The 12,446-nt window shown below is 39.2% G+C and overlaps 1 protein-coding gene across 1 annotated transcript; it reads right to left on the reverse strand.

The window, feature by feature from the left end:
- Positions 1-327: 327 nt before the first annotated feature.
- slc6a16a (solute carrier family 6 member 16a) lies at positions 328-12,050 on the reverse strand. The gene is made up of 12 exons (XM_023396309.2): positions 11,807-12,050; positions 6,944-7,163; positions 6,470-6,627; positions 5,487-5,613; positions 5,222-5,397; positions 4,577-4,687; positions 4,160-4,401; positions 3,589-3,769; positions 2,606-2,807; positions 2,188-2,347; positions 1,903-2,065; positions 328-1,434 (listed from the first exon to the last, which is right to left on the reverse strand). Exons 1-12 carry the CDS (start codon positions 11,807-11,809, stop codon positions 1,090-1,092), a joined length of 2,088 nt encoding a protein of 695 aa, XP_023252077.1. The 5' UTR covers positions 11,810-12,050; the 3' UTR covers positions 328-1,089.
- Positions 12,051-12,446: the final 396 nt, after the last annotated feature.

A 12,446-nucleotide genomic window follows, 5' to 3' on the forward strand; every position in this document is an offset into this window, starting at 1 on the left:
AATAATGTCTTTTAATGATATGGATGTAGATTAAGTTTTTGCCTTTTTTTTTTTACCATATATTGACATGAATAAGTATCAACTGCTGCTGATCTCTCCAGAAGCATTAATTTGAACCATCCTTAGTTCAATGTACTCACCGCTTTAGCAAATTGAGTCAACTTTAAAATGGCCTTCAGCTTTATGAAGAAAACCCCCTCACCAATCTTTAGTTTACTCTTTCTTAACCAAAGCAAGCATAAAAAAAATCACCACAAAATGAAAAAGTGCATATTTTAAATGTGTTAATGGCTTCAGGTTTGAGTGAAGAGTGAAGGCTTCACTGAGTCAGGTTGGTGCCATCTAGAGGTTTATTTAAGTCCTCATCTAGAACAATACAATACTGCTACACTGAACACTGTGTGAACACATGTAAAAACATTGCTGTGGTCTTATGAGGTAAAATGATACAAATACAATGTAAAATAGACTTATTTAACTGACATACTAATATCTCTCACTGAACATACAAACTGATTCACAACAGAAACACACACACATCACAGTTTCTCAAGGTAGAATGTTTTCATGCAAATCCATACTTATCATTAGTTAAAAATACTTGTCATAAAGCATATATCTGTCAGTTGTTGCATTGCTCGATTCACCAGCTACTTTACCGGCCCACAGGAAATCAGGCTGGCACAAACGAAAGTTTGACATTTTCCTAATCTAAAACTTCAGATAAATTCTATGTTTTACCAAATATAGCAGCTTCTTTTGTTTTTCATGTATTTGCGAGTGTTTTTATTTTCTGAACAGCACAAGTGGTTCAGAAAATGAATGAAGGGATGCACAAGAAGGAGCTGAGGTGGTGGTGTACTTTCACTAATATGAATAGTTAAAATAACTGGTTTGTCAGCAATGTAGCGCTTGTTTGAATATGATGATAGGGTACATCCCAAAGACTCTTCCTCTGATAAAGTATAATTCTGTCTATGACTGTCCTCCCTTCACTTTGCCATCTTTCTCCAGCAGGTTCTTGCTTGTACACTCTCAGAGGTTCAAAATGTTGTCCTTTCACAAACAACTACCCTCCCACAGCTGTGCTCACACCCCTGTATCTTGCTCCTCTTCTTCCTCCTCCTGCTGGGGCAGGAGCCGATAGTGTTCATTGCCGATTGGCAGAAAGGAAGTCCTGGGACGAGCCTCGTCTTCTTCAGAGGGGACTCGGTGGTGGGAGTTGGAATCCAGCTGCTCAGTGGAGTTACACTTGGTGTACAACTCGCGGTGCACCTCCGGACTGCCTCCCTCTTCAGAGCCACTGTTACGGACCATGCGGTTTTTCAACGTGGAATGGATGTAGCCAACAGGCACAGGTAAGCTAGCAAAGACTATGAGCATAACAATCATAGCCAGGGCCCAGCCAGGGTACTCAAGGGTCATCTCAGAAGCCTGAAGAGATGAAGAGAAAGAACATATCAGAGACAGGCATGGGCAGGCACAGCAATGCTCAAGATTCTTTTCACAGTGCAAATAGTTTTAGCACTTCAACAGCTATTTTGTTAGAGACCATGAAAAACTTGCAAAGATTACCTTTTACTTTTAGATTAATGATTCCTTTGTGGACAGCTATAATAGTATATTCATAAATAACCAAAACCAAAGATGGTTAAGAATTCTGTAAATCATAATCAGGACTTTTAACAAAAAAAAAAAAAAAAATCACATTATCCACAGATACTAAAAGTACAAATTTAAAGTTCTGTATTTCAAACTATTCAGATAACTGGTTACAGTTGGGAGAATAAATACACGGAAAAGTATCATGGTGAAAATGCCACATATGTCATAAACTATAACAAGTTATTTTGACTTTAAATTCTTCTGTGTAGGACAAAAAGCCACTATCTAATATCTTACTGTGTTTTGATTCCAGGCGGTGTATGTGGGCCCTTTGAGGACCATGCGCAGCAAACTGGCAGCCAGAAGACCAACCATCGCCAGTAAGCAAACATATTTCCAGAGATATTTGTACACCACTGGGGGGCGCCATTTGAGCATGACTTCAATATCATCTAGGAAGCTGCAGGGGAGGAAAATAATAATATTAGAATCATATATTTCAATATCAGAAATAAAGATGATGAAAACAGGACAGACAAAAATAATTTAAGAGTGACATCTGTCAGAGATATTGTTTCTTACCGATCAGTTCCATAAACCCACGCCACACTGAAGGTTTCAAAAATGACTACGATGATTAATGGGAGGGTTGCTGAGTAGTCATCAAACATAGTCACAAAGTAGTTACCCGAGCGCTGGGTAAACAACAGTCCTATCAAGAACCCTAAAGCACAACTGGACACTGAAAAACAAATGGGAATATAGACAGTGTTAGAAAATAATAAAGGTACTGATCAAACAAAGCATATTACATTCATCTGATATAATATACTGTACTATCAGAAACAGACACAGCCGTGTTCTTCATTTCTGTCATTCTGGTGTTTAACTCAAGACTGAATATCATCCATTTTTTTGATATTTTTAAGTATAATCAGGAGCAGGCAATGTCCAGTATTAACTTGTTTGAACATGTATTAACTTGTGTGTACAGTATTACCGGTGAGTATAGTCCGGTGGCGCCCCAAGAGGCTAAAATTGTCCATAAGAGGTGTGAGGATCCCCTGCATGGTCCCAAACATGGTGCTGAGGCCCAGGTTGAGCAGCATTAGGAAAAACAGTGTGGACCAGAAGGGGCTGGCTGGGAAGAGGGCCATCACCTCAGTGAATGCTATGAACGCCAGGCCTGTCCCTTCAACACCCTGCACTCACACAGGGAAAAAATAGTGACAATATGTCTAAAAAAAGAATCAGAGAAATATTGAGTGATGATTGCAAACAAGTATTTTAGTGGCTCCAAGCGCACGAAAAGAGACAGTGAAAGTATTTGACTTGGGATTGGTATTGCCGGCTATATTCAATGCAGTTACATCACCTGACTATGTAAATTACATAAAAGCTTTTGTACCCCTAACTGCTGCAAAAAAAGCTTGTCAGTACAAACTGTGCTCCTCCTATGGCTTTTATTTTGAGAATATATAATTTTGTGATAAAATAAACCCTGTGAGATAACATTACTTTTAGTACCTCTTCCTCTGTTTCTTTAGTTTCTCCTTTCACTCCTCTATCACAGCTTGCTTCCATCTGTCCTGTGGACCTACTAGATACAGTGTCCCATATGTTTTCTTCCTCTTGCATGCTGGATATTTTACAGCACCTCACATATTCCTTGGGGGTCCTAGGAGATTCAGAGCTCCACCTACATGCTATGTTGTTGAAATGTTCACCTCAGGTTGAGTCCCTGATTTGTCCTCTTTTTTTTTTTTAAGCAAGCCGGTGTCTGGCACCTCATAAAGCAACTCTTCGATGTCTCTCTTCCTACAACATAGATTAATACAGGACATATATAATGGATTTGATTAGTGTCTGTGTTTCCACATCTGCTATAGACATGTGGAGTACTCTGGCTCCCTTACTACATCACTGATTTAGTGCATCCACACTTTTCAACAGAGCCACAAGAATCTGTTAAACGTCCCTCACCTTATTCATCTCCTCCTCCAGACTGCAGTCAGTGATGTTAGGCCCCACCATGGAGCTGTAGTGACTGTACCACTCTCTGTATTCACCTAAAGACACAGAGCTTGGATCAGTGATGTTGAACCAAGGCCACCAGTGCTGGTTAGATCCATGAGATGTCATGGAGCTTAGCAGACCAAGATTTCTGGAAGAAGTAAAAATAAGAAAATACAAAATGAAAAAGGCAATATTTTCCAAAAGCCACTCCTTGAGTCCAATGTTGTATTTCATCAGTCTTGATATCCAGTGCATGCATGTGTTATAATTTGCTTTTCATATTCTCCTGCAAATTGGATAGCTATGTGAAACCAGGGGGCATTTTTCTGGCACTTTGGTAAAATAAGTTACTTTGAGAATAACTTAGAGAATTCTGTCTGTTTTAGTATGTTGCATTCATACAGATCAAACTGACAGGCTTATGTAAATGTAGTTCTACAAAATTTGTTGCTAATAATGGACAATGGGTAGTTAAAATTCATGCACGCACACACACACACATACACACACACACATGCACATACACACATATTCGTACTTAGCCACGCAGCGTAGTGCAATGTTCTTGGCACGGAAACCCAGCACTACAAAAACTACCAGCGAGGCCAGCACAGACGTCATGAAGTTGATGCCAGAGACCATCAGCGCGTCCCTGTGGCAGTTGTTGTGGACTGGATTGTAGGAAGAATATGCGATAACAGAGCCATAGCCCAGACCGAGGGCAAAAAAGACTTGCGTGGCAGCCTGTCGCCACACCTGCACATTACCCCAAATTTCCAGCTGAAAAATGTCACAAAACAAGGTCTCATTAAGTCTAAATTATTGTAAAGGTGCAAAAGTGTTTAATACTTTCTAAAACTAATATTTTTCATTTGAAATTCATTTAGTTAGAAATTAAAAAACAAAATCTAAACTACATGAATATGATGAAACACATAATAAAACCTGTGCTTACTCTAGGATAAAACATATAGGTGATTCCTTCCATTGCACCGTCCAACATCGACCCTCTGATGAGGAAAATAAAGAGCACCACATAGGGAAAGACTGAGGAAAAGTACATCACCTAAGATTTGGAAAAAGAAGTGGAGGATGATTTCTGTGCCAGAACATGTGAAAGGAGTGGTTTGACATTTTCGGAAATATGTTCATGTGCCTGTTTCTGGCAGAGTGTTGATGATGAAAAGATTGATACCACCACGTCTGTCAATTACATATGAAGTTACCGCCAGCAGCTGGTTAGCTTAGCTTAGCACAAAGACTGGAACAGGGGGAAACAGATTGAAAGGCGTCATAGAAGGCCATGGAAAGGTGATCAAATCTGCCTACTGGCACTTCTAAAGCTCAACAATTAATAAAGTTATATGCGTTTCTGGCCTTTGTGGTAGAGTAAGCTCACTAGCTGCTAGCTGTAGCCTTATCTTTAACATATTTACCAGACATTTTGTGTGGAAGTCTCTGTCTGATAGTAAACAGGTGTAATGTGTCATCTTATTCTTGTAACGGTGATACAAGCATCAGTGTGTGCTTGTGTGCAGGAGTATTGGTTGTTGATATGCAGGGCTACCTGTGGTGAAAACTACAAGAGATGTTAACTTACCTTTGCAGAAGACTTGATGCCCTTGATCATAGCCAATGAGACAATTGCCCAAGCGGCCAATAAACAGCCTGTCATGATGGGGTTAAACTCTCCGGATTCTTCGATGGAATTTGTGATGTTTAGCGCTTTCCGAAACCAGAAATATGACGTCGGGGAGCTACTTGCACATTCTTTCACTGTAGATTAAGGACAGTCAACACTATGAACCTTTGACTGGCATATACTGTACGTGACATCCCATTTTGTAGTGTAGTTATGTGAGTACCTGTGTTATTAGTAGTTACATCGATTGGACACTGCTCCCATGGCAGAGGATACTGGAAAGAATTACCCATGTAGAACAGGCTCCATGCAATGATAACATTGTAGTAAAGAGCCACGTAAAAACAGACCTAGAGGAGAAGAAAGGGTTTATGAATGATTTACTTTATGTATTATCATTATTTACATAGTGAGTTCTAGATAGGACACAGCATGTGCTGACTTGTATATTGTACATTCTGTGAAAAGTTCTTTCAAGGTCAAAAATCTATTTTGCAAGTGGAGAACAGCAAACCTCAAATGACCTAAGATAGGAGTTAGCCTTGATGTAATGTCTTTATATACAAGTTATGAAGTTATTATCAACCTGTTCAATCTTGTATGGGGAAATGTATGCTTAAAGTGTAAAAATAATTTTTGACACTAACATTGACTGGGACTAACAGAGCAATGAGAGTTTTTGGAAAATAAACAAGTCTGAAAAAAAAAAGCATGGGCGTCTAAGCGTACAAGTATACGTCTGTGTGCTGTACATACACAGAAAGTTCTTGTCTACTCTGTTTGCCTTCTCTCGTCTGTATAGAAACTGTTATGTAACAAACTGCGAGCGCCACAGCACACTGCCTCTCTCACATTACAGTGCTGCAAGATGTCATCATCGTTCCTTTCTTGACTATACACACAGTGTGGCTGGTAATAAAAAGAAAGTTGTTGTTAAGTTGTTGACAGAAAGGTGATAAAAAGGAGAACATGCTTTGGTTTTTTAAGAGGACAGTGGAGGAAGACATTCATTCTTATGAATATTTTCATATTAAAAATACTGATGGTTGCCGTATCTTTAAAACCCAATCGTGAAAAATCCACCACAGCAGCCTGGCTGCATGTGTAAACACCAACTTTTCATAGTTATGGTGCCTTGTAGAAGAATACATTATATTGCTTTCCCATATTTGCTATTATTTGACACAGCTAACAAATAATCCTCACCATGCAGCTGGAGTAGCCAATCCCTGCCAGTTTTGGGGAGATGTGCTTCCACACACCGATGCTCCCCTGACGAATGCTCTGGCCAGCTGCCAGCTCCATAAAAAACAGTGGAACTCCCACAATCAGTAGAAGAAAAACATACAGCAGCATGAAGGCCCCTGGAAGGAGGGAAGATTAAAATAAATATAAGGCCATGTATAAAGTTACCTAACTTACTCACGTTGTACATCCTTTTAATGGTTTCTTTTCTACTTTTCTGTGTCTGTTCTGCAGCATTTTATTGTCATTTTTATTTTCCCTTTTCTTTTGAACATATGAACATTTTCCTATTATTTGTTGTGTTGTCGTATGTTTGCATCTGTTTTAAAATGCCCCATTAAAAAAAGGTACAAAGTTCCTCCTGGTGTCAAGAGAGCTACTATGATAATCAGTCTGAGTTGAATAATTTACATTTCTTTCTTAAAAGATACTCACCTCCTCCATTTTGGTGGCAAAGGTATGGGAACCTCCATACATTCCCTAAGCCCACACTGAACCCCACCTGGGCCAACACATACTGGATCTTAGAGTCCCATGCTGGCCGGTCTCCATCGTTTGTCTCAACTCCATCGGGAACACTTGCAAGCTGAGTTTCAGACTGACCCTCACCCAGCCAGGCTCTGTCCTCGTTGCTGTCTAGTGAAGGCTTTTCAGTCTTGTCATAAACACAGAAGGAAGAAGAAAAAGAAGAAAAAGAAGAAGAATGACTTAAGTAAAACCCTCCTGAAAATCAGTTGATATTAGATTTCTTATTAAATTGAATAGTCTAGACAAAATTAAATATGTTATTCTTTATTTTTGCAAATGGAAAATAGATGTGGAAAGACAAAATATTCCAGACACCTGCAAACAAAACTCGTGTGTAAGGCAAGAACATGGAAAACCCTGAATGTGTTTGAGTGTTTCCCGTTTATTTGTGTTTCATATTCCAGCAGATACCCACCGTGTCCAACTTATCATTTATCAGGGATCACAGTAGTCTGTAACAATATGCAAGGTCTATGACGTCTGAGGGGACAGGCTAAAGACCACTGACGGTCATGAGGAGGGAAGAAGAAGTGGGGACACTCTTATGTTTTGTTGTTATAGTTTCACCTGTGTGCTAAACTCGGGCCCTTAAATCCCTCACCTGCCGTGTGAAAACACAACTGTGAGACATATGTGCTGTAACTAGGGCTGCTTTCCAATTTTTTAAATAAACAAAAGGAAAATATGCTCCATGTGGGAAAAAGTGAGACTCTCAGATCATGTCTGTGCCGTGTGCAGAACAGAACTCAATATTTTAGTTTAAAGTTATGAGCTTAAGATTTTCAAAAATCAAACCCTAATTCTGATATTTATGGGCAACATTTTTTTTAAAGCTATTGCCATTCATTGTATCTACATTCTGCAATTACATTCCTATGGGTGAAGTCTGTGGGAAGTCACTGCTAATACAAACCCAACATTTCCTGCTGCTGCTTCACATTAAAATCATTCATTTGGTTAGCAGCGATAAAAATGTGCTGTTTGATATGATGCACACTATTGTAAGTCTACACTGTCAAGGAGTGCATCATTAACCAGTTGCCTATTGTGGTTTGTTATGTGGAAATGATCCAAATGAAAAAGTTGATTAGATTGTCTGAATTCTCTGAAGTTTATCTTAAAAATGCATAAATAACGCCAATGTTAGATGACACTTTTTAGAAATAATAGTCAAACATGAAAACAACAGATCAGAGGACTGTACTCAAACAACATGCTCTTGCTAACCAACTTAGCAAAGATGAGTGGACCAGATCCAAAATGGCTTAGCATGAGCAAAACTGGCTTTAGGACATGACCCAGCTGGATTATTTCTCTGTGGCTCTGCTGGTATCAGCTGGTGAGAATGGAAAATTACAAGAGGTGTATGACCCAGAAAAGTACGTGGCTGGTCAAGACACATGGCCAGATAGGACAGGTGATTTCAGAAATATGTGGACACACATAGTCACATACACAGAGACGTGCGAGAGTGACAAAAATATTCATGCGTACACAAATAGAGAGGAGGGGAAGTGGGAAGAGCAGTAGCTACATAGGCAGATGTGAGGGTGAGGGTCTTTGGTGACGTGTTGGTGGGAGTGAGTAGGAGAACCCACTGGGAGGTGTTGAGTTTACATTGGTTCACAATGTGGGTGGTGCTGAGGTGCACGGCTTGACCACGGAGCGAATATAGTTGGTAACAGGGCAGGAGAAAGCTATAAGGCTTTATTTCAACATTTTGAAGACAACCAAAACAGGCTTTTGTTGCAGTAGAAGCTGAAATAATTAGTTGATAAGTCAGTCACTAGTAAAAATGTATCAACAACAACTTTGATAACCAAGTAATTGCACAGGTTATTTAAAAAGCAAATAAACCACAGATTTACTCGGTCCAAGCTTCTCAAACATGAGGCCTTTGTCTGTTTCATATCACTGAACTGTTGCTCAGGCATTACAAGACCTTTGCAAATAGGGCTGAACGATATTCCAAAAAAATCATACTGCGATTATTGTGACAGATATTGCAATTGTGATATGAGTGATATACAATTTAAATGGGAATTGTTAATTTTTTTATTATATTTTCACTGAAAACTGGACTACACTATAACACATTAATTGGTCAATAAAAGTTAGTTGTTAGATAGTTATGATCCTAGTTACCTCCAGATTCAGGTAACCTTCTGAGTCACTAAGGTTTCCTGAACTTATATAGTTATATAAGTAAGATATAGAGTCTGGCTGTCAAAGAAAAACAAGATGCACTTCAAATTGACAGAGAACCAACCTAAGCATAAAATAAATTCTGTCCTTGAAACAGGCCTGTGCATAAATGCAGATACAGTTCAAATTGTCCTCAGATTTACAGGTTTGGATATTTCACTGCGTCCTCCATTGTGAAACAATACAGTAAGTCTGTATCAGCACTTTGTTGAAAAAAGATAATTTCTGCAATAAACCAATTCGAACACAATTGCAATCTGTTGTAAAGTGAGAGGCTGTTGTGCTTCCTCTTCTTCAAGGGTCAAACTGTAAGGAGGACTTGAATATGCTTTTAACTTTTAAAACATCTTAAAAACTTGTGGAAAAATCCTGCATGCTTATTCCTAACTTCTGGGCCTTGCTACAGCCTTTTTCAAAAGAACTACTGTGTTTTTTTCTTTCCTTCTATTTTTCTATACTTGGATAACCTTAAATTATCTTCTTGCCCCACAGCCCCTTTTCCCGCAGCACACGCACACACACAGACAGGCACAAAGCACACACACACAGCGGCTGTAAATTTTTGCCTATTGGTCAGTCAGGGTCTATCTCTGGGGATAGTTGAAAAACAGGCAACCGCATTTCTTCAGTGAACAGTAATGGTAAGTGCACAAAAGCATGAAGCAATGGTCAAACCTGCCTACTAATCTCTAAAAATACCTTTTTTTACTTTTATTAAACTGAAATGTTTTCAGAAATAGACTGGGAGTTTTTAAAAAGCGCTTTGTGAAAATCACATCGCCAATACTGCTAAACTGCTGAGTTGTATTGGATTACATTACAATGTAGAGATTAAAGAAATCTGAGACCCATGAACACAGGTTCCTCATCCCTCATCCAGATTTTCTTTGCAGGAAAAATAGCCTTAATTATCCTTTATCTACATGGACAGTTACTGTTGCATAAATTGTGTATTATACACATTACTGAGCAAGTTTAACTGTGGGACAGTGGGATATGCCCTGTTTGTGTCCTTTTTCAGCCTCATTTCACAACATTGCATCTCAATCATTTTCCTAAAATGCATATAATTCATTCTAAAGTGTCCATTACAGCAACAGAGGGTATTGAACAGAAACGGGCATAAAGTGGGAATAAATTATTGTCACATATAACTTTATTTTGTATGTCTGCATATTATGTAGATTACTGTCTAAAATAGCACGTGTATTGTATGTGTGTTAGTTTACACACCAACCCTCCACAAATGGCCAAAATAAAGCTCGTTTCTCACATGCAATTTTACATGTCGACATCATGTTTGAAAAGGAGCCAGAGCCATTTTTCTTGTAAATGTCTCTTTGGCAATCTGCCAACTCAAGACCTAGCAACATTTCTGTAACACTCCCGTCTTGGATGAAGAGTAAATTAAACACTCCCACTCATCAGGCCACCAGCTAACTTGCCACACTTTTTCAACTTTCATTCGAGCCAGCTGCTGCAGGATGAAGATCAGATAGCGAAACTGGCATGTGAGTGAAACAGGAATGAAACAAGAGCCAAAACCTAACTGTAATGTCTTTATAATGTGTCAGAGTTTAAAATGAGTGGCTCACAAGATCTGTTGCAGTGCAAAAAAATCACACAAATGACATTGTGTCAACACGTTTGACCACAAAGCATAGGAGAATAATATTGTGCATAAAGAAGCAGAGTAACAAGGAAGCCACTGCCCTAAGAAGCTGCAAAAAAATACATTTAATACTGTTCCCCCAGCAAACACACAACCCACAGTGCGCTATTGCATAACTTGAGTTGCTGTCAATCAGACTAATTTTCCCTCCTTCAGTATATTCTAAACCTAAAGGAGCCTGAAGGATAAAAATACCTCTACATACAGTATGTTGTACTATACATATAATGCAAAAACAAAGATGTGTGTGTGATTCATTAAAATGTATTTTGGAAAACTTACAGTCTGTAAGTTTGTGGACAGCTGCACATTACTGTGCTGGTTCTTTACTCCATCATAATAGATTTGAATGATTATGAGGTTTAAGTGTTGGGTTTTAGCTTTAATGTGAAGGTGTTTACATAACAATTAGATCAATGTGCTACTAAATGGAAAAATGACCATATATATATTTGACAGCAGTTTGGTTTATGCTGCTGTACAGCAGAGTATATAGTGCATCCATATTTCAAATGAATAGCAATACAATAGCCTTTAGGTACAGATATATTTTGACAGTTGTGGGTTGCGGGAAGATATCTGTCACTGAACATGTTGAGCAGCATGTGAACACAATGCACAGAAAATCAGCCGCACAGGGGAGATTAGCCAAAGTCATGCAAACCACATCCCCTTAAAGCTTATTCACGACGGGTTAAGCAACTGACAAAGGAGTCTAGTTGTTAACGGTAACTTATACAACAGATAAGCTCAAAACTTCCCACGAGAAAAAAAAAAAAAACAACACAGGAAAGACAATCAAAAGCAAGAAGCGAACAGAAAGCTCAGATATTAGTGCTCACATCGTTAATAAAGTGTGAAAGCAGAACTGTGAGTCTGTGTTGTGGACATACCATGCTGACAGCACGGTCCAAGAGAGGAGTAGAGTTTCCAGTAGCCCTGGTGTTGGTTTCTGTGCTCTTAGTAGCCTTTCACACAAGGCTACTTTTGCTCTTCCTTTTATGGTTTTGATAATAGTCTGACAAACAAATCTGATTTGCTGAGGGGAGAAAAGTCTCGACCAGGTAGTTTTGACAGCTCGCGGCCACGTTCCTGGTGTTAGAACAAACTCTGTCGTCGCCAACCCAAGAAGAAACGAAGGAGAAGTTACTGCAGCTGCAGCCAATGGGGAAAGTTAGGGGGCTGAACTGCCCTTCCCCAAAACGGTCAGTGGGCCTGGACAACCCGATGCACACTGCTGGATGTCAGTGAGTGTGTGTGTGTGTGTGTGTGTGTGTGTGTGTGTGTGTGTGTGTGTGTGTGTGTATGTGCGTGTGTGTTTGTCCTACAGGCTTTGGGAAAACCCTAAAGAAGTTATGTTATGCTTATGCACCGACAGTGATCTTTCTGTGCTGTTGTTTTAAGTAGCCTACAATTCAATATATATAAAGTCACTCATCGATCACAACTTAACTGCGCGTGTATTCGTGTATTTAGGGTACAGGCGCTGACTGTATCCAGAAAGGTGCAGATAAATTCAAACCTCTACAAAAT

This window comes from Seriola lalandi, unplaced genomic scaffold (assembly GCF_002814215.2).
Source record: "Seriola lalandi dorsalis isolate HSWRI2012SDOR001 ecotype SW California unplaced genomic scaffold, Sedor1 jcf7180002054975, whole genome shotgun sequence".
Lineage (NCBI taxonomy): Eukaryota > Metazoa > Chordata > Actinopteri > Carangiformes > Carangidae > Seriola > Seriola lalandi.

Excerpts from the sequence above, each read along its gene's own strand:
- slc6a16a (XM_023396309.2), bottom strand. Across the intron at positions 5,398-5,486 it reads TGTAACTACTAATAACACAG|TGAAAGAATGTGCAAGTAGC; the intron begins GTACTCACATAA and ends CTTAATCTACAG. Across the intron at positions 3,770-4,159 it reads GCACTACGCTGCGTGGCTAA|AAATCTTGGTCTGCTAAGCT; the intron begins GTACGAATATGT and ends TACTTCTTCCAG.